The sequence below is a fragment of the Bicyclus anynana genome, chromosome 16 (genome assembly GCF_947172395.1).
Source record: "Bicyclus anynana chromosome 16, ilBicAnyn1.1, whole genome shotgun sequence".
Taxonomy (NCBI): Eukaryota; Metazoa; Arthropoda; class Insecta; order Lepidoptera; family Nymphalidae; genus Bicyclus; species Bicyclus anynana.
Window position 1 is genome coordinate 13,153,603 of NC_069098.1, and position 21,244 is coordinate 13,174,846.

Sequence of the window (21,244 nt, forward strand, 5' to 3'; positions counted from 1 at the left end):
TTTTGGCTGGTGGGAGGCTTCGGCCGTGGCTAGTTACCACCCTACCGACAAAGACGTACCGCCAAGCGATTTAGCGTTCCGGTACGATGTCGTGTAGGAACCGAAAGGGGTGTCGATTTTCATCCTATTCCGAACAAGTTAGCCCGCTTCCATCTTGGATTGCATCATCACTTACCATCAGGTGAGATTGTAGTCAAGGGCTAGCTTGTAAAAAAAAAAAGTATTTTTTTCTTAGTTTTGTTTGTGTTACTATAATATAGGTCCTAATATAATAATTAAATCCTACTAATATTATAAAGGCGAAAGTTTGTATGTTTGTTTGGATGTTTGTTACTCTTTCACGCCTCGGCTACTGACATGAATCACCTAAAATTTGAAAAAAAAGTGAGATAGATTATAGTCTGGATAGTCTGGATTAACACATAGGCTACTTTTCCCGGAAAAATCCATGGTTCCCGCGGAATATGTGAAAAACTGAATTCCATGCGGACGAAGTCACAGGCGTCCGATAGTATAATAATAATAAAAAAAGTATTTTTGTTGTAAATTTAAAGGGCGGCAAAATTAGGCGTAAATTTTTAACTCTCTCTACGATCGCAAACGCATCGAAAACTAGAAAAATTTATGAGAATGACATTGACAGATCACGTGATCAAGATCTGTCACTCCCCATACATTTTTCTAGCTTACGAAGCGTTGGCGATTGTAGAAAGAAAATCAACGTGCCGCTTGGCTAAAGGGCAAGTTATTCCGAAAATTGCTTCCAGCTATTGTTTGCTATTACAAAGGTCCGATTGCTAATAGATTATTTGACAAGTCTTTGGTGAACTATCTCAGGGTATCCTGCGGCTATGTCTGAAGTTGCCCTTAATATGAAAATGCTAACAATACTCCATTTAACTTTAACAATTTCTTAGTCTATGATCTTAGCGGTAACCGTAAACAATATCCCTTTATCTACATTGATGCCTGTGTAAATAATAATTATTATTTGTAATAATTTGATAGGTAATTAACTCTTAGTTGAGTATCTAAGGATCCGCCCTTCTACACTTATAATAAGCTCGTCGATAGCCCAATGGATATGACCTCTGCGATTTGGAGAGCGTAGGTTCAAATCCGGTCCGGGCCATTTACCTCTAACTTTTCAGTTATGTGCATTTAAAAATAAATATCACGTATCTCAAACGGTGAAGGAAAAACATCGTGAAGAAGTCTACATACCTTTTTACTTGGAATTTTCTTTATTTTCTACGGGAGTGAAGTCTGCCAATCCGCATTTGGACAGTTGGTGGGTCTAAGATATATATCCCCTCTCATTCTGAGAGGAGACTCATGCTCAACAGTAAGCCGAATATGGGTTTTTAATGATGAAAGAGGAAAGATTTGTATTTTTGTATATAACGAATAAATTCAAAACTACTAGACGGATTTGAAAAATTCTTTCAGCAATAGAAAGCTACATTATCAGGGAGTAACATAGGCTATATAATATCACGATATAAGAAACAGGACCTGAGCATCAATGAAAAGTGTGACAAAAACTGGAAAATGAATTTTCTTTCGAGAGCTTCTGGTTAAGATTAACGGCGTATAATGACATAATTATCTTTTTCCTTAGGTTTTTTTTTTATTTTTTACAAGTCCTTGACTACAAACTCACCTGATGGTAAGTGATGATGCAATCTAAGATGAAAGCGGACTAACTTGTTTGGAGGAGGATGAAAATCCACAGCCAGACCTGGACCAATTAAGAAAACCTCAATCGGTCCAGCCGGGAATCGAACCTAGAACTTCTTGTAAATTAACCACGCATAAAACCGCGCTACGGAGGCCGTCGTAGGTTCAGGGTATTTCTTCCTGTAACTGTCTCGTAGTGGTTAGCCTGTGTGGATTCTAAGGTCCTGGATTCTAAGGTCCTGGGTCGGAATTATGTTATATTAAGCTTTTCTCAGCGCGGAGTAGGCAAGTTGGTGGTGTTACACCCCCGTTACGTCCCGTAATTATCATTAACATCTGGTAGTGGTCATTAATGAACATAACATTATAATCCAAAGCCCGCCAACTCGTATTGGAGCAGCGTTTTTTTTTTATTCTTTACAAGATAGCCCCTGACTACAATCTCACCTGATGGTAAGTGATGATGCAATCTAAGATGGCAGCGGGCTAACTTGTTAAGAGGAGGATGAAAATCCACACTCCTTTCGGTTTCTACACGGCATCGTACCGGAATGCTAAATCGCTTGGCGGTACGTCTTTTGCCGGTAGGGTGGTAACTAGCCACGGCCTAAGCCTCCCACCAGCCAGACCTGGACAAATTAAGAAAATCTCAATCTGCCCAGCCGGGGATCGAACCCAGGACCTCCGTCTTGTAAAACCGCGCATAGCACTGCGCCACGGAGGCCGTCAAAAAGCAGCGTGGTGGGTCGAAGCTTCATATCCTCTCTCCTATACGGAGAAATCCTTGTTAGGGTAGTCTATGTATATTAAAGCGGACGCCCGCAACTTCGTACGCCCTTAGACCTCTTTAATCCGGCCCTATCCCAAAATTCATTCTTAGTGGATATCTACTAATTATAAACTACCTCACTGCCAAATTTCGCCTTTGTACGTCAATCGGTTTTCGAGATTTCGTGACGCCTTTCGCATTTTCCAAAATTAAGATAATTAAAGAGGTTAATAGAATGGGGATGATGACTAGGTTTGAATATATTAATTTTTATGATACATTCGGGTAAATAGGGTCAATGTTAACTAATTTATACATAAAAAGCAAAGATTGTCTGGATATTTGCAAAATAAATGAGATTATAAAATTTCAAAAACTATTAAATTTTTTTTATCGTAATTAGAAGAAAATTTATACAGTTTTAGCTTCCTTACATTAAATGTGACATTTTTTAATATATGAACTATAAAGATAAACGCACAAATAACAAAGATATTAGTAATTTTGTTTGAACGCGCATACAAATCTAACGATCATTACATTGCCTATGACGTCATTTTTTCGAGCCATTTTGTATGGGGCGTTTTTCAGGGATCCGCGGCAGCGCCGCAAATCTGACTCTTTAAATCCCTGTAGCTCCGAAAGTAATGATCTTAGATACCCTGTTCCTTTTACAAAATTGCTTTACTATTAGTATACTCTTAATTTATATACAATTTAAAAAACTGTCATCATCCCTATTGTTTTATTAAAATATAATTATTAATTGCATTTCTCAGCAAAATCGTCCGAACATTTCATTAATTTTATTAATTGATTTTACGTATGTAATGAAATAGTCACTGATAGTTGAAATCACGCGAATCAACGGCTCAGAAAATGAATGCTTTAACAACAAAATTTAATTTTTAGGTTATGTGTAAAATAATAAAAAATAGCCAATACAATAATAATTATAGCCATACGTTTATTTGATATTTGATATTTCCACCTTCACACAGGAAGTAAAACTATAAGAAATGTAAACAGTAATTGTTATCAATTGTAAATTATAATACTGTATGACTTTTTCAAAAGAGCAACTGTTGAGTTTCTTGCCGGTATCTTCTCAGCAGAACCTGCCTTCCGAACCGGTGGTAGAATCTTTACAAATAGTCAACTGACGTGTCAAAAGTGCTTGTAAACTGAGCCTACTTGAAATAAATGATTTTTGATTTTGATTTTGATTTTGATAATTAAAAGTTTGGAATACGTAAACGTAGGACTGACATACTCCGAGATAATTTTCGAAACAAAACTTTGGAACTACTCGTAATATACAGGGTATTCCGTAATCTACTATATAAAAATAAGTCGGGTTTTCCTTCCTGACGCTATAACTCCAGAACGCACGAACCGATTTCCACTGATTTGCATTCGTTGGAAAGGTCTCGGGCTCCGTGAGGTTTATAGCAAAGAAAATTCAAGAATAATTTTAACGTAGGGTAGGGCTAGGGTACTGCTAGGGTAGGGGTAGGGTAGGGTAGAGGTAGTTGACAGTGTACATCGAGTTTCACGCGAACGAAATCGCGGGCGTCCGCTAGTAAATGAATAAAACGCAAACTCATTTGAATAGTTTTCCAAAAATCCCTAGGGTGACCAAGTTATATTTTATTTTCCGGATTTTTCAAAATTTTCTATATTGAATCAGCTTTTTCAATGCTGGAATTATGATTTTGATGATCTAATTTTTGTTGAACATTACGGATTAAATGTACTGTAACTGTACTTTGTACTGAAAAAAAATAACTTTTTAACCCAGGGATTTTTGGAAAACTATTCAAATTAGGTTAGGTGGTGTAGTAGATAATTAGGTGGTGTATCTACCATTTGCGTCATATCTATTAATTACGGGACATCCTGTATATTCAAGTTTAAGAATTACTTTATAGTCATCGATCTCCTATTAAAAAGTAGAAGCACAATCAGCGACCAAAAAACGTCCTCACTCAATGAGTGCCAAACACAACTACTTGGCACTTAATTATAATAGTCGCATTTGGAAATTCAATCTTAAACACGATAGTTAAGGTAGAATTTGCTCTGTATTTTGGGATTTTATTGAATATTGGACTATATTTAAAGGCCTTTAGTATAATTTTCTTTACCAATAATTCTAAAACTGCCAAAGCAAATTCGCCAGTCTTTAAGTGACATTTTCTACATGATTGTGCGTCCTTTTATAATAAGAGGTCAATGTTTATAACACACAAAAATAATTTATTGCTTTATTGCTATAAGCAATCCTGACGGCCTCCGTGGCGCAGTGGTATGCGCGGTGGATTTACAAAACGGAGGTCCTGGGTTCGATCCCCCGCCGGAGCAGATTGAGATTTTCGTAATTGGTCCAGGTCTGGCTGGTGCGAAGCTTCGGCCGTGGCTAGTTACCACCCTACAGGCAAAGACGTACCGCCAAGCGATTTAGCGTTCCGGTACGATGCCGTGTAGAAACCGAAAGGGGTGTGGATTTTAATCCTCCTCCTAACAAGTTATTCCGCTTCCACCTTAGACTGCATCATCACTTACCATCAGGTGAGATTGTAGTCAAGGGCTAACTTGTAAAGAATAAAAAAAAAAATAAACAGACATTTCAATTTTATTTACATAATAGTGGACTTCTGCAAGAGCCGTGATAGCCCAGTGGGTATGACCTCTCCGATTCCGGAGGGTGTAGGTTCGAATTTGGTCCGAGGCATCTCCAACTTTTCAGTTGTGTGCATTTTAAGGAATTAAATATCGTCTCAATCGGTGAAGGAAAAACATCGTGAGGAAACCTGCATACCAGAGAATTTTCTTAATTCTCTGCGTGTGTAAAGTCTGCCAATCCGTATTGGGCCAGCGTGGTGGACTATTGGCCAAACCCCTCTCATTCTGAGAGAAGACTCGAGCAGTGAGCCGAATATGGGTTTATAATGATGATAATGATGGACGCTTGCAACTTCGTCCGCCCTTAGACCTTCGACCCTCTTGCAAAATCCGTTTAAAGCGGATCTCTCTCCTAACTAAACTGAATTGAAATATACTTCCCTGCCAAATTTCATTTTTTACGTCAAGTGGTTTTTGAGATTTTATGGTGACGACGAATGACCTTTCGCATTTTATAGTAATTACAATTACTAAGGTAATGAGGTTGTTTTATTGTATTAACTATTGATATTGAAAATTGAAAATAAACGATATTTGTATTAGGTATGTTGATAATTTAATATGTTTCATACATATTTCATATTAATTCTGATTCGAATTTCGAACGAGGATCGTTCGATTCGAATTAAAAAATTGACAATCTTTTTACACACCATATGTTATCTAAATAACCTCATGCTTATATGTTCTGTAAAAAACAAAACACAACCGCGATTCCATATACTAACAGCGCCATCTTTTGAGCGTTTGATGTTATTCTATGCCGCGGCCCGTACCCCCGCCCCGTTATACGTTATACCCACGTCAGTGACGTAGCGTGCCTTAGAGAGGCCGGGGTTTTTTTTTTATTCTTTACAAGTTAGCCCTTGACTGCAATCTCACCTGATGGTAAGTGATGATGCAGTCTACGATGGAAGCGGGCTACCTTGTTAGGAGGAGGACGAAAATCCACACCCCTTTCGGTTTCTACACGGCATCGTACCGGAACGCTAAATCGCTTGGCGGTACGTCTTTGCCGGTAGGGTGGTAACTAACCACGGCCGAAGCCTCCCACCAGCCAGACCTAGACAAATTAAGAAAATCTCAATCTGCCCAGCCGAGAATCGAACCCAGGACCTCCGTCTTGTAAATCCACCGCGCATACCACTGCGCCACGGAGGACGTCAAAATCAAAATTAGTTGAGGGGCCCAAATGAAGGGTGAAGATTTCTCTTAAAAGAAACAAAAATGCTCGCTTAAAATAAATATGTCAGTGACTTAACCTGTGCAAGATGTTTCTAGCTCACGCTTAACCAGGGGGGAAAAAGGGATTGTGGATTTTTACTAATTTTGCATTCACAAGTAAGGCCCCTGGTAGTGCCGGGGCCCCGTATCTATACTAATATTATAAAGCTGAAGAGTTTGTTTGTTTGATTGAACGTGCTTATCTCAGGAACTAATGGTCCGATTTGAAAAATTCTTTCAGTGTTAGATAGCCCATTTATCGAGGAAGGCTACAGGTTTTATCCCCGTATCCCTACGGGAACGGGAACCACGCGGGTGAAACCGCGCGGCCTCTACTAGTCATTGATACGGCTGATGCGGCGGTAGCTACGCAACTGACCCACATATAATCTATACTAATATTATAAAGAGGAAAACTTTGTTTGTATGTTTGTTTGTTTGTTTGTTTGATTGTAATGAATAGGCTCATTAACCACTGGACCGATTTTAAAAATTCTTTCATCATTCGAAAGTTACATTATCCACAAGTAACATAGGCTAAATTTTATTTTGGACAAAAATAGGGTTCCGTAAGATATTTGGGTTTTTCGGACACAAGGTGTAAAAAATCAACCAGAAAAGTAGGGTAGTGGTAGGTAAGAGTAGGGTAGGGGTAGGGGTAGTGTAGAGGTAGAATAGAGGTAGTTGAAAGTTTACATCGAGTTTCACGGGCGTCGGCTAGTTTAACATAAAGTAGGCAATGATTTTTTTTCTGCTTTCATCTAACATAGTTATTTCAACGAAATTACAGTAATAACGTAATTTTACATAAGAGTGGGCTTAGTAAATAGGTAAAGGGGATGATGACTAGGTTTGAATATATTGATTTTTATGATACATTCGGGTAAATAAGATCAATGTTAACTAGTTTATACATAAAAAGCAAAGATTGTCTGGATATTTGCGAAATAAATAAGATTATAAAATTTCAAAATCTATTAAAAATCTTTTATCTTAATTAGATGGTAATACATACAGTTCTAGCTTCCTTATAATAAATGTGACATTTTTTAATATGTGAACTATAAACATAAACGCACAAATAACGAAGATATTAGTAATTTTGTTTGAACGCCAATACAAATATAACGATCTTTAGTACCTACGAAGTCATTAGTTCGTACCATTTTGTATGGGGCGTTTTTCAGGGATCCGTGGCAGTGCTGCAAATCTGACTCTTTAAATCCCTGTAGCTCCGAAAGTAATGATCGCAGATACCCTGTTACTTTTACAAAATTGCTTTACTATTAGTATACTCTTGATTTATATACAAGTTAAAAAACTGTCATCATTCCTATTAGCAGGGAGTGGTAACGTTGACTTCATTTGAACCCATGTTAGATGACGTAAATAAAGTCATACCAATTAATGAAAATGACGTTATAATCTACATTTTGTTGAAATAATTATGTGAGTGTTTGTTTTTGGTTAGGTCAAAATATTGTAACTGAGTGTTACCATATTTTTTTGGTTTTGAGATCTGTTTGTGAGCTTTAAAATGCAATTTTTTACCCTACCCTCCTAGAGTGAGTTTCAAAGGATAATTATTATAAATAACTATATAATAAAAATAACTAAAATTTAATTTAAACATAATAAATTGTAGTTAAACAAACCAACCAAAAACACCAATCTGCCACCACTAGCTTACGCCGCGCGGTTTCACCCGCGTGGTTCCCGTTCCCGTAAGAATATGGGGATAATATATAGCCTTCCTCGATAAATGGGCTATCTAACACTGAAAGAATTTTTCAAATCGGACCAGTAGTTCCTGAGATTAGCGCGTTCAATCAAACAAACAAACAAACTCTTCAGCTTTATAATATTAGTATAGATTCATTAGGTATTGGTGGCTTAAAACTACGGAACCCTATACAACGTTTTCGCACTATTCTACATAAGGAAACACTCTGTTGAGCCGATGGTGTAACCTTTCCCCTATCAAGACGAGAACAGCTAACATATAGGATGCGAAGAGGATTATTATAGGTGACACTGCGTGTTCAAACTGGGACTTATAGTCGCCTCTGGAATCGTCACATTTCAATGGTGAAAACTTCTCTATGTTGAAGATTTTCGTCATCAACCCAGCTTCTTTGGCTCGAAGAGCTCTGTAACAATATATAATTCCTATACTTATACTAATACTTACTCTATTACAGCCTAATGTGTTCTATTTACCAACAAACAAATTAGAAATGTAGGTAGAAAACGCATGTAATTTCATAACATATTTATTGTAAATTATGTATTGTTTGTTTATAAAATGTTATTAAATATATATTAACTATATCGTATTGTTCTAAGATTATTAATTGATTTTATTTTCAATAATTTAAGAACAAATTAATTATAATAATTATTATGTGTGAATTAAATTACTAGCGAATTATACCCCCATTTTTAATTTGTTTGTTGGTAAACAGTCTATATCTATATATAAAATCAAGTAAGGCTGTAATATACTTATACTAATTATGTACCATCATCACCTCCTTTAGTTAATTCTACTTATTTTTTTATTTATTTTTTATAATATGACCAATATTCCTATTCCCCTCCAACTAGTTGGGAAAGACTGTAGGAGTGGGTACGACAATAGACCAACGGAGCGGGGATCGAACCACCACCCCTCGGTGACGAGTCCGATCGCTCTTACCGTTGAGCTATTGAGGCTTAGCTCAGAGACTTAACTTAAGTTACGTAAGAACTTAACAGAGGCGTAACTTAGTCAGCAAAATATGCCAATCTTCTTTATTTTCGTCGATTCTCATTAAGTCATCCACTCCCTTTACACACTTTCTTCTTTTACACACTCCTGCCATCTCTTCTTTGACCTTCCTCTCTTCTTATGTCCTTCCACTTGCAAATTCAACATTTTTCTAGTAATATGACTAAATGCACCCTGTAAACACTACCAACATAAAAATAGTACAAAACTCGATAAAAGTAAAACATAATTTTACCCAATTTTAAACTCCTCTTTGTACAAAAATGATTTGTTTGTGAAAAAGAATTGTTTCACTTTTGAGTAGAGATCTATTTCAACGAGTTGGCAAATGTCTTCACTGTCCAGATCTAAAAAGAAATACACCAATACGGAATTTTGAAATCTGACTTAAACTAAGATTCTTGTAAAATATTATTATTATCTATACTAATATTATAAAGAGGAAAACTTTGTTTATATGTTTGTTTGTTTGATTGTAATGAATAGACTTAAACACTACTGGACCGATTTTAAAAATTCTTTCACCATTCGAAAGCTACATTATCCACAAGTAACATGGGCTAAATTTTATTTTGGAAATAAATAGGGTTCCGTAAGATATTTGGGTTTTTAGGACACAAGGTGTAATAAATCAACCAGAAAAGTATGGTCGGGGTAGGTAGAAGTAGGGTAGGGGTAGGGGTATGCTAGAGGTAGGCTAGGGGTAGGCTAGGGGTAGGATAGGGGTAGTTGAAAGTTTACATCGAGTTTCACGCGGACGAAGTCGCGGGCGTCGGCTAGTAATCATTATATTTTACAAGTTACAACAAATTATACAAATAAAAAATGCATTTTTTAGTTCTATAATAGGTTAAGGTAGTTAATTTAGTTAAATATTATTGTTTTAGTTAGTGTAAATAATAATTATTAATATTAACAATAAAGTGAGTTGTTTAATGGAAAAAAATAGTAAAGTAAAGAAAGAAAGAAAGAAAATAAATTTATTCAAATCTAAAAGTGTCTGTAACTTTTAGATTAGTCAGTACCCTATCCTTATGACAGCATGTCTGTCTGTAACCCTTAAAAAGAAAGGGTGTACAGCTCAGCATATGTCGTGCACTACGTAAAGTAAAAGAATATAATCATATGCCACACTTAAAAGGTACTTACGTTATCAACCCATTTCGGCTCACTGCTGAGCTCGAGTCTCCTCTCAGAATGAGAAGGGTTAGGCCAATAGTCCACCACGCTGGCCCAATGCGGATTGGCAGACTTCACACACGCAGAGAATTAAGAAAATTCTCTGGTATGCAGGTTTCCACACGATGTTTTCCTTCACCGTTTGAGACGTGATAATTAATTTTTAAAAATGCACACAACTGAAAAGTTGGAGGTGCATGCCCGGACAGGATTCGAACCCACACCCTCCAGAATCGGAGGCAGAGGTCATATCCACTAGGCTATCACGGCTGTTAAAAAAAAAAAAAAGGTACTTACATTTCCTCAAACAGGGATATATAGTGTAATACTCAGTAAGCAGCGCCGTTTTCGTATATATTACGGCGTCTAACGCCGCCGTTAAATTCATTATATGTACTTGTAACAACTTCTTCCACACAATGCTCAGATTATTGTCCATTGATTTTTCATATTTCTGCAATAAACGTTTCTATAATAATATTCTTATAAATGGAATATTAGAGTTGTATCTTGCAAGAAAAATTTAAACATTGTAAGAATTTTAGTGGCATTTTCTAGTCATCTACATTGAGCCAGCGTGGTGGACATAAGCCCTCTTGTTCTGAGAAGAGACTCGTGCTCAACAGTAAGCCGAATATGGGTTGTTAATCTTAATATATAAATGCGAAAGGTAATCACGAAATCTCAAAAACCGTTTGACGTACAAAGATGAAATTTACAGGAGGTAATTTATAGATAGTAAAATTCCGCTGAGAACAGATTTTACGAGACGGCCGGATTAAGGAGGTCTAAGGGCAGAGTCACGGGCGTCCGCTAGTGATGATTAAGACAAACTCACCCTTCTATCAGTATCAAGGTTCATGTCTTTCAACAACGCGAACTGATAGTCACTCTCTACGAGTGCATTCAAATCCATCGCTTTGCCTCTATCGCTCACAAGGTGAGAGAGCAGGTTGGATGTATAGAAGCTGTGTACGACGTACGCGCACACGATGAAGGTTAGATAGCCAATCCGACGAGAGTTTGATGTTGCTTGTAGTGGCAGAACTGGGAAAATGAAATTTTCGAGTATTATATCTGAATGTCACCTTAATACATTTACCACATGACATAGATAAAACGCTTCTTATGCTTTACCTCACAGAATAAAGATCATACAGAACGAGTGTTTAGCACTCAAGCAGCGTGATGAAGCCGTTGAAACCCATAAAAAAACGAACGTCACGCGTCTCTTTGACATCCGCATATACAAACTTTTTTCATAATTTGCATTTCAAAATTTAACACAAACAACAATTACGTAAATTAATATAATAGTCAATAATAATTCTTTAGCATTTAAGAACAGTTTTTAAAATATTTAAAAACATAAGACGCCATTTTTCTTGAATAATATTGATACGAAGACTGCGTGTTTTACTGAATCGAATGTATTCGTTTTTGCAAAAGGCAGAAGCAGAAGATGTGGCCGGAACGACATTCTAATATCTCTCTTAGATGATATCTTGCGTTCATTCATACACACCACAGAAGCACATCGTGTGAATGTGAATAATTTTAATATACTCTGAGTATCTAAATAAATTTTATTCTTAACAAAAAAATATGCAGTTACGTTTATAAAAATACCAACTTAACCAATGTATTCAGAAATTACGAAGAGTTCTCTCGAATTCTGCTGGATCCCATCATCAAATGACCTGACCTGATGACCATGCAACTACCCATTCGGCGTCTTCGAATAATCGGGGAAAATATTTGGATGAATTTACTAACTCCTCTTTTTCAAATTCAGTGATAAAGGGCATGCTAAGAATGTATAAATATTTTAAATTCTATAAATATAAGAAAATAATACTTACTATGTTGACAATAAGCCGAAAAGGCCAACAGTAGTTCGTAAGCAAAACTGCATTCACCACCAAACACGCTCGTATCCCATTTGCTAAGCACGTACAAGCAGATGGAGCCAAACAGCATGCTCCCATATATGCACAGCCATACTGTGGTGCTGAAGGGAAGGCTGTAGAAAGCCTTGAAGACTCCACTGTAGCGGTGTCGGAGAATAAAGCCTAGGCTGTAGACAAAGATATATTTGAAAATAAAAATATTACATACCTATTAGTTATCAACCCATATTCGGCTCACTGCTGAGCTCGAGTCTCCTCTCAGAACGAGAGGGGTTAGGCCAAATAGACCACCACGCTAGCCCAATGCGGATTGGTAGACTTCACACACGCAGATAATTAAGAAAATTCTCTGGTATGCAGGTTTCCTCACGATGTTTTTCCTTCACCGTGTGAGCCACGTGATATTTAATTTCTTAAAATTCATAATACAACTGAAAAGCTGGAGGTGCCAGCTCCGCATCGGAATGCTACGCCCTCCGAATCGAAGGCATAGGTCAAATTCACTGAGCTATCACAGCAATGTACGGCTTTGAGTTTTAGTTAGCAAATATAGTAAACGTATTACTTGTAATAAACAGATTTTCAACTCTTATCCAAGTTGTTAAAATTTCCGAAGATAAAACAAAGTTATATACACAATTAGCGTCACTAGACCGCCTCTAGTATCGCGAAACCTCGAGCGATAATCGATAGCGTTATAGCAAAATTGTTCTAGCGTATGCTAACTCTTATATTCGAACGAACTTCTAGTTTTAAATCAAAAATTAACCGCAATTATAACTTTGCTTTCGATATTCTTTTTCATTTTGCTTTTCTGTAAACACTCGACCAGATTTTAATTTACAAATCACACAAAAATATCAGTTTTAGTTTTCTATTTCCCAGTTAACTTCGATAAACGTTTTATTTCAAATGGAAAGATTTGCACCCTTCTAAGGTTTCAGTAGAGGTTCTTGTGACAGAGGTCTTCGGGTAAAGTATATCATCATCATAACAGCCGATGGAAGTCCGTTGCAGGACATAGGCCTTTTGCAATGACTTCCAAACATCACGATACTGAGCCGCCTGCATCGAGCGAATCCCTGCGACCATCTTCGACTACCAGTGCATCATCAACGTCAATCGGCTCTTCGAACTACGTGTACCGCCCCTTGCCACTTCAACTTAGCGACTCGTTGAGCTATGTCGGTGACTTTGATTCTTCTGCAGATCTCGTCATTTCCGATTCAGATGCAATCACGCAGAGATACTCCGAGCATAACTCGTTCATATACTTTAAGAAATTAAATGTCACGTGTCACAAACGGTGAAGGAAAACATCGTGTGAAAACCTGCATACCTGAGAATATTCTTAATTCTCTACGTGTGTGAAGTATGTTTATCCGTATTGGGCCAGCGTGGTAAACTATACTAGAGACTAGCCTAAGTCTCCATTCTGAGAGGAGACTTGTGAGCCAACAGTGAGCCAAATATGGGTCGATAATGATGATGATGATGATGATGATGATGAAGCTGTTGATGATAAAAAACTCTTTTTTTAAGAATTTTGATGCGGTGTTTTATGAGAAAGGTTTTGATAAATAAAATTATCAAAATTCTGTATAAATGGCTTGAAATATGACGACAATCATTGAAATTGTCGAAAAAAGACAAGCCTTTTGGAGGAGTTCGTCGAAAACGCTCCTTTATAGATGAAACAAAAACAATCAACACTCACCGCCAAGTATATATAGCTTGTATGGGATAAGCGTCATCAAGGATGTCTGCCACCAGTTGCATAGGCTTAAGGTAGATGTCCACAGCATCGCCCGGTCGCGGGTAGATAGCTCTTTCACGGGCCGCCGTCGGTAGGTGGGCGTAATCTACCAGTTTGTAGGAAATACTGAAATGTTTGAAATTCTGTAGGATTCTTCCTACTAATATTATAAACGCGAAAGTTTGTATGGATGTCTGGATGTTTGTCACTCTTTAACGCTGCAACTTTGACAATTGTTTTAATAAAGATAAGAGCTGTAGGTAAATAAAACGTTTCGCTAATAATTTTGTTCGAACTAAATTGCACCGTATTGTGTTGTAGCGAGAGTCGCTATTTATTTTAATGATGTTGTGGAGTGAAACTTCTGTACTTGTACATATGTTTTCTGTGGTATGGGTACAATAAATTTGTACTTCTTCCAAGTAAGCTCGCTTCCATCTTAGACTGCATCGTCACTTACCATCATGTGATATCACACTCAAAAGATAACTTAACATTGAATAAAGAAAAATAAAAATAACTTACTTAAATTTGAACATATCTTGCAAAATGTTCAGCATGATACATCCAACGAAACTCTGTCGCCATAATGGATCGTATTCGTAAAGGTTTTCATACTTACCCACAGATTCACATGTAAATAACGATCTGACAACGAAAGTATCGTTTATTCTCTTCATAATAACAAGAGAAATGAATTCTATGTAGTTAAAACGCTGAAAATAAACACTTCTTTTATCTATACTATTATTAAAAAGCTGGAAAATTTGTTTTATTTGCTTGAACGCGCTAATCTCAAGAATTTCTGGTTCGATTTGGAAAATTCTTTCAGTGTTAGATAGCCCATTTATCGAGGAAGGCTAAAGGATATATATTATTCCCGTACTCTTGCAGGAACAGGAACAACGCGGGAGAAACCAAGCGGCGTCTGCTAGTGACGTATAAATGAAATCATAACCAAAATTAGCATAACGTATTATTCAGGACTGAGTATTCACCAAAATAAAGTAAAAAGAAACGGGGTCTTTATCTATTCATTTTGACTTTAATGAATCAATAGAAATCTATTATTTGCACATTAAAACAGCGGGAGTCGGATGGTAAACAGAAACAAAATTTCAATTTACAATAAACAAATACATACATATTTTCATCAATGGCGTTAGCTAAAATAGATATTTGGTCTATTCAAATTTTGAAAGCTCTGTTTAACTACTATAATAATATTTAAAATATTATTATAGCACTTTTTTTTATAAATTTTTAATAGTATTTTGTATTATATTTTGTGTTTTATCAATATTGTTTAAAATTAAAAAAAAGGATAGATAAATAAATAAGAGATTGACTTTATTTACTTTATTATCAATGTTTAGGTAAGGTATAAACAAACATTATAAATGTCCTTGTTAGAAATGTATTATGATTAAAGAGAATCGCTTTCTGAGAAAATTCTTAGAAGCATATCTATCTTTCTTACACGAGAGATAAAATCCGAGTCCAATAAAGATAGGTAGATAGATAGATATATATTATAACAATGCTTGATTTGTATAGTTATTAGGATAAATTAGCCTAAGTTCCATAATGTATTATTTCTCAATAAAAAAAAATTCAATAATTAATTTTTCTCTTTGAATACCCAACATGCGACATGAGACACATTGTTTGTAATTTAAATAATTGATTTCTATAATTACTTCAACCTCCTTACCTCCAAACACGTCCATGAGTACTCAGGATCAAACAAGAAATTAAATTGTAAGCACCGGTACAGGGAACATAAAACTGAAGTTGAAAAACAGTAATAATGGTGTTCAAATATTTTGAAAGTAAACAAGTAAAACATGCTCGTTTTCTTCGATGTATAAAGTTCACAAAATATGGGGTAAAAAAAACATTGTTAAACATGATTAAATATAAAGCTTTGTTCAATATTTTGAATTCCTTTTTTTCTGTAATGAAAAAGGAAATATTACTAACTAGCTGACGCCGCGATCAAACAAACAAACAAACTCTTCAGGTTTATAATATTAGTATATATATAAAAATGTATTTTAATTCAAAGTTTCTCTGTAATTCAAAGTGTATTCAATGTAACCAAAATCGGTTCAACCGTACCAAATAATAAATCAATCAATCGACATATCCATACTTCCATACTAATATTATAAATGCGAAAGTAGGGGAGACTGGGGATAGTTGACTAAAGGGGTAGATTGACTAACTGTAAAAAACTCGACCAGTTTAAAAGTGTTGCGTTATCCAAGTAGGCTCTAAGAACTATTGGCTCTTCCCGCTCATCAATATCAACCCATATTCGGCACACTGCTGAGCTCGAGTCTCCTCTCAGAATGAGAGGGGTTAGGCCAATAGTCCACCACGCTGGCCCAGCAGACTTCACACACGCACAAAATTAAGAAAATTCTCTGGTATGCAGGTTTCCTCACGATGTTTTTCCTGCACCGTTAAAGACACGTGATATTTAATTTATTAAAATGCACACTGTATGGTAGATAATTTGGTTCCAAGACTAAGCGCTTTTTTGGGCACAAATAAAAATTTTTCGTGATTTAAAATTGATGCGTTACTTTTATTGCTTAGTTAAGTTTAGAATGATAGTGACATTAAAAGTTTGACAGTCGTATAAAATGATTATGACGTTTTTCTTTGAAGAGGATTCGTGAACCCAGCAGCCCAAGTAACGTTTCGTTGCGCGCCAACACTCACAATTGAAAAGTTGGAGGTGCATGCCCCGGATTCGAACCCACACCATCCTGAATTGGAGGCAGAGGTCATATCCATTGGGCTATCACAGCTCCTCCAACTCAGTCATCCCGAACGTGGCATTTCGAGCTCACTTCGTCCGGGTGAAGGAGCAAATTATTAAACAAGTATGTGCTCATACGAGTACATGTAAGTAAATATTTTCCTAAGTCTGTCTGTCTGTTACCATTTCACGGCTATACCACAGAACCGATTTGAATAAAATTATGCAGAGATAAATTCGACCTTGGTGCAGAAAATATGCTACTTTTTATCCTGAAAAAATCCATGGTTCCCGTGGGATTTGGAAAAAAAGAACAGAAATTTACGCGGATAAAGTTGTGAGCGTCCTAATAAGTAGTAACATTATAAACGCGAAAGTTTGTATGTACCTACTACAAACTACTGAATCAGTTTGGTTAAAACTTATAATGTAGATAGATTATACCCTAGATTAACATTTAGGCTTCTTTTATCTCGAAAATCATTGTTATTTGCGAGATTTGCGAAAAACTTATGGTTATAATAGTGTGAATGTTTGTTACTCTTTCACGTCTTGACTACTGAACTGAATTAGATGAAATTTGATTATAGCGAGTTGCGAAGCTGAAGTGGTAATGGGCGGGCACATAGTTCGAAAAGCCGATGGACGTTGGGGTCCCAAAGTGATGGAATTGCGACCCCGCACTAGTAAGCGCGGTGTTGGTCGACCCCCCCACCAGGTGGACTGACGACATCAAGCGAGTCGCAGGGATTCGCTGGATGCAGGTGGCTTAGTATCATGATGTTTGGAAGTTACAAGCCTGGATACATAGGCTACTTTTTATCCTGGATTTTTTTTTCACGCGTAACACCACAGGGCGCTGCTAGTATACAATATAACTCGTTGGAATCTACAGATATATTCATACATTACTAATTCTGATATGGATGCTAATTATGTTATTTCATTTCATGGTTCGAATGTACATTTCCAATTGAAGGGGAATATGAAATCCTCATATTATTTTCTGAAATAACACTTATTTGAGAAAACATGGAAATATTGTGGATTAAAATAATAATGAATGCTGCTCACGTTAAATAAATATTGCATATATTAACATATTATAATGAATCTATCCAAATAATATGCTATGAGTTCCATAACCCTTTTTCTCAGAATCAGTATGCAAACGATATTAACAAAAACTTTCGTGCTAAAACGGATTTGTTACATTTAAATAATATATAATTTTTAGGGTTCCGTAGTCCACAAGTAACTCTTATAGTTTCGCAATGTCCTTCTGTCTGTCCGTCCGTCTGTGTCCGCATGTGTTTATATTAATTAAGTCTTTAAAATGGTAAAAAAATGGAGTTCCTTCCCTACATGTAAAGTAGGTGATAGTATAGTGTATGTGATAGTGATAGTGTGTATCACTATCGGTATTTTTACAATAAAAGGCTTTAAGTGCTCATTTTAATCTACGGAATCCTATACTGCGCGTGGCCCGACATGCACTTGGTCGGTTTTTATTTTAATTTAAATATGTATTTGTTTAACTAGGGTGTAGGTTTATCTCTTGTGTATTACATCTTTTGAGACGTTATTGAATCATGGTATTTGGATCGACATATTTGGACATTCGGTTCTGTCCTGAGAGAATAATTCACTTTAGACGGCTAGAACACGTCCACGATCGAGGACGACTACGATCATGATTTTCAGTTTTTCACAAATAGCGTAGGAAAATCAGTTTTTTTACAAATCTCGCAGGAACTATGAGTTTTCCAGGATAAACAGTAGCATAGGTACTAATCCAGAACTTCGCGTTTATAATATTCATGGGATGGTGTGCCGCCAAGAATAAGGTAAATGGTCTAGTTATGATATTAATGTGTGAATAAAAGTTTACTCTATATACTCATACTCTAAGACCACAGATTAATAAACATATGGAGCGAACGGAACACGACGGTGTCGTAGCCGCTCCAAATACAAAATTCAAAACGTAATACATTCTCGAGTCAGTACGACACGAACCGTCTCATCAGACAAGAAAAATGGCGTCTTATGTTTTTAAATATTTTAAAACTGTTTACAAAAACTAAAGAAATAAGATGGAGTATTTTTTGTTGGTAATTAACTATTATATTAATATACGTAATTGTTGTTAGTGTAAAATTTTGAAATACAAATTATGAAAAAAGTTTGTATATGCGATTGTCAAACTAACGGGACGTTAGTTTTTTTTTATAGGTTTGACCGGCTTCAGTGCGTTGTTTGTAAAGACTCACTTTGGTTACTCTGTGTTTATGACGTAATATTAATTATTCAGCAATCGAGATGGCTAATATGTCATGCAATGTTTTTCTACATTTATTAGTTTGCGAAAATTGTAATGGTGTTAATGAATATACTGAAAAGGGTTGCCCCCAAAAACTTTTTGTGTCACTACCCTCTAAAAACAGGAGCGTTGTACTCAGCTGTAGTTCTAATCGTAAGTAGAGTAAATATTAAGCCTTAAGGCTGTGTATGATAGTGTAAATTATTTGACCAAACTACGTTAAATAGACAAATGTCAAGCAATAGCAGCGTAACCGGAAGTATTGCTATCTCTTTCGTTGCATTGGGACGAATCATATGGAACTGGGACTACTCAGTTGTTATTGGTTGACATTTTATCTATTTCTCGTCAATATGTCGTTGGTCGCATGCTAGACATTAGTGACAGAAGGGTTGACTCACTTGAGTCATTATAAAATTGGAACCGACTTCAAAAACGTATGTCACTTATTTTCCTTGGTGACTCTTTTTTTTCTGAAATAGTCTACTGAATAGAATACTGAATAAAATAAGAAGTGAGTGAAATAGGGGTTGAAACTTTGTATGGAATGTCCTTCATTTTAGAGTTACAGTTTTAAAAATTTATTCATAAATAATAAAAAAAATACGAAATATTCAAAAATTTTTAAAAGTGGTGGAATAGGGCTTAAAGTTTAGATTGATTTCCACGCGGACGAAGTCGCGGGCGTCCGCTAGTATCAAATAATTACGTGTGGAACACTCACGATCAGCCTAAGTTTAATCCTCTGTCTCCAGTTCGTGACATTAGTATGCGGGATAGCACTCACCACTCAGGTTGTGCTAATGAGGAATTGTACTGCTTGCGGCGGCTACGCGTGGAGGAATGCCCACAGCTTCAGTGTATCAGGTGTGATCTACTGCGTCATAATGTTGGTGATGCACGGCTGGTTGATATGGGGAGTACGAAAGGTAACAGATAACTAGTTGCTTATATCTAGTATTTTCAATATCTATGTATTGCCGTGTTATTATCGGAAGATACAGTGTTTTGTGGTTACACGCATAAAAGATCCTCGCACGTGGTTACATTCAAATATTTTTTAAGATGAAAAACCCTGTGATGATAAAACTGATCGTGTGTTGGTAGCGACGTGCATGATATCATGCCTGTCGCGATCAACACACGATCAGTTTTATCGGCTGTCAAGTCGTTAGCGCTAGAGGCATGTGAGATTACTTGATCGTCAGTGATATACTCGTACCATGGATAAAAAGTTATGTGTCTCCAAATTAAAAAATTAAACACCACACAAAAAAGAAAATATGGGCTTTTTATTTCGAAAAGCCAACTACCTTCATCTGTGATCTCTACGACTATCTAAATTTTCCAACAGCAACATTATTAGCAAAAATAATATCAATTTCAAAGCATAGTGTAAATATTCCCAGTTAAGAATCATCATCATCATCATACCTTTAACTTAATCCAATTAATCAATTATTATTTAACAATGAAATAATTAAAAGTATCTAATTCTCGTTATACTATCATTTGCAGAAGAAACCCACAGTTCTGTTGTTGTGGCTGGTAATAACAAGTATGTGGTTGAGCCAGACCTTCTTCCTGCTAATTATTTTACTCTGCATTCATTGTACACAAGTCAACATCACTGCGTGTATCCTTGCATTCACCTTTGGAATTATCTCTATATGTAAGTCTTATTAATAACTTAATAAAAAAGCTTCAACTCCTTTTTAACCCTTTAGAGGTAGATTTAAAAAAAATTGAAAAAAAAATTACATTAAATTTTTAGTATTTCTCTAGTTGTGCATATTATACCAATGCTTACAAATCTAACTGATAAAATGGAGGACTTTCCATATAAACTTTCAACCCCTGTTTCACCCCCTTCTGATTTTATTTTCGCGACTAAAAGTACCTATTCTTTGTTCTTGTACGTGCTATGGTACAATCGTGCCAAGTTTTATTTGAATTAATTCAGTAGTTTCAGCGTGATGCCCGGTCAACAAAAATATTCAAAATATCTTCAATGTACAAAATTTGACCTGTTACAATCTATACTTCTATACTAATATTATAAAGAGGTAAAGTTTGTAAGTTTGTAAGTTTGTCACATTTTTTAAATGGGGTAATCTTCGGAACTACTGGTCCGATTTTAAAAATTCTTTCACCAGTAGAATGCTACATTATCGGGGA

The 21,244-nt window shown here is 36.1% G+C and overlaps 2 protein-coding genes across 2 annotated transcripts; one reads left to right on the top strand and one right to left on the bottom strand.

The window, feature by feature from the left end:
• Positions 1-8,045: 8,045 nt before the first annotated feature.
• LOC112057809 (ionotropic receptor 75a-like) lies at positions 8,046-15,638 on the bottom strand. The gene is made up of 7 exons (XM_052886336.1): positions 15,616-15,638; positions 14,499-14,621; positions 12,170-12,384; positions 11,146-11,354; positions 10,605-10,761; positions 9,364-9,475; positions 8,046-8,508 (listed from the first exon to the last, which is right to left on the bottom strand). The coding sequence occupies exons 1-7, from the start codon at positions 15,636-15,638 to the stop codon at positions 8,286-8,288; spliced, it is 1,062 nt and encodes a 353-aa protein (XP_052742296.1). The 3' UTR covers positions 8,046-8,285.
• A 3,425-nt stretch (positions 15,639-19,063) lies between these two features.
• Positions 19,064-20,760, top strand: LOC112057808 (uncharacterized). Its single transcript, XM_024098353.2, has 3 exons — positions 19,064-19,219; positions 19,822-19,995; positions 20,585-20,760. The coding sequence occupies exons 1-3, from the start codon at positions 19,121-19,123 to the stop codon at positions 20,750-20,752; spliced, it is 441 nt and encodes a 146-aa protein (XP_023954121.2). The 5' UTR covers positions 19,064-19,120; the 3' UTR covers positions 20,753-20,760.
• The last annotated feature ends 484 nt before the right edge of the window (positions 20,761-21,244 follow it).

Excerpts from the sequence above, each read along its gene's own strand:
- LOC112057809 (XM_052886336.1), bottom strand. The coding sequence starts at position 15,638 with ATGTGTCTCATGTCGCATGTTGG. Across the intron at positions 14,622-15,615 it reads TGTCTCATGTCGCATGTTGG|ATCGTTATTTACATGTGAAT; the intron begins GTATTCAAAGAG and ends TTTCGTTGTCAG. Across the intron at positions 9,476-10,604 it reads ATATCCCTGTTTGAGGAAAT|ATCTGGACAGTGAAGACATT; the intron begins GTAAGTACCTTT and ends ATTTCTTTTTAG.
- LOC112057808 (XM_024098353.2), top strand. The coding sequence starts at position 19,121 with ATGGTGTTAATGAATATACTGAAAAGGGTTGCCCCCAAAAACTTTTTG. Across the intron at positions 19,220-19,821 it reads ACTCAGCTGTAGTTCTAATC|TTCGTGACATTAGTATGCGG; the intron begins GTAAGTAGAGTA and ends CTCTGTCTCCAG. Across the intron at positions 19,996-20,584 it reads TGATATGGGGAGTACGAAAG|AAGAAACCCACAGTTCTGTT; the intron begins GTAACAGATAAC and ends TATCATTTGCAG.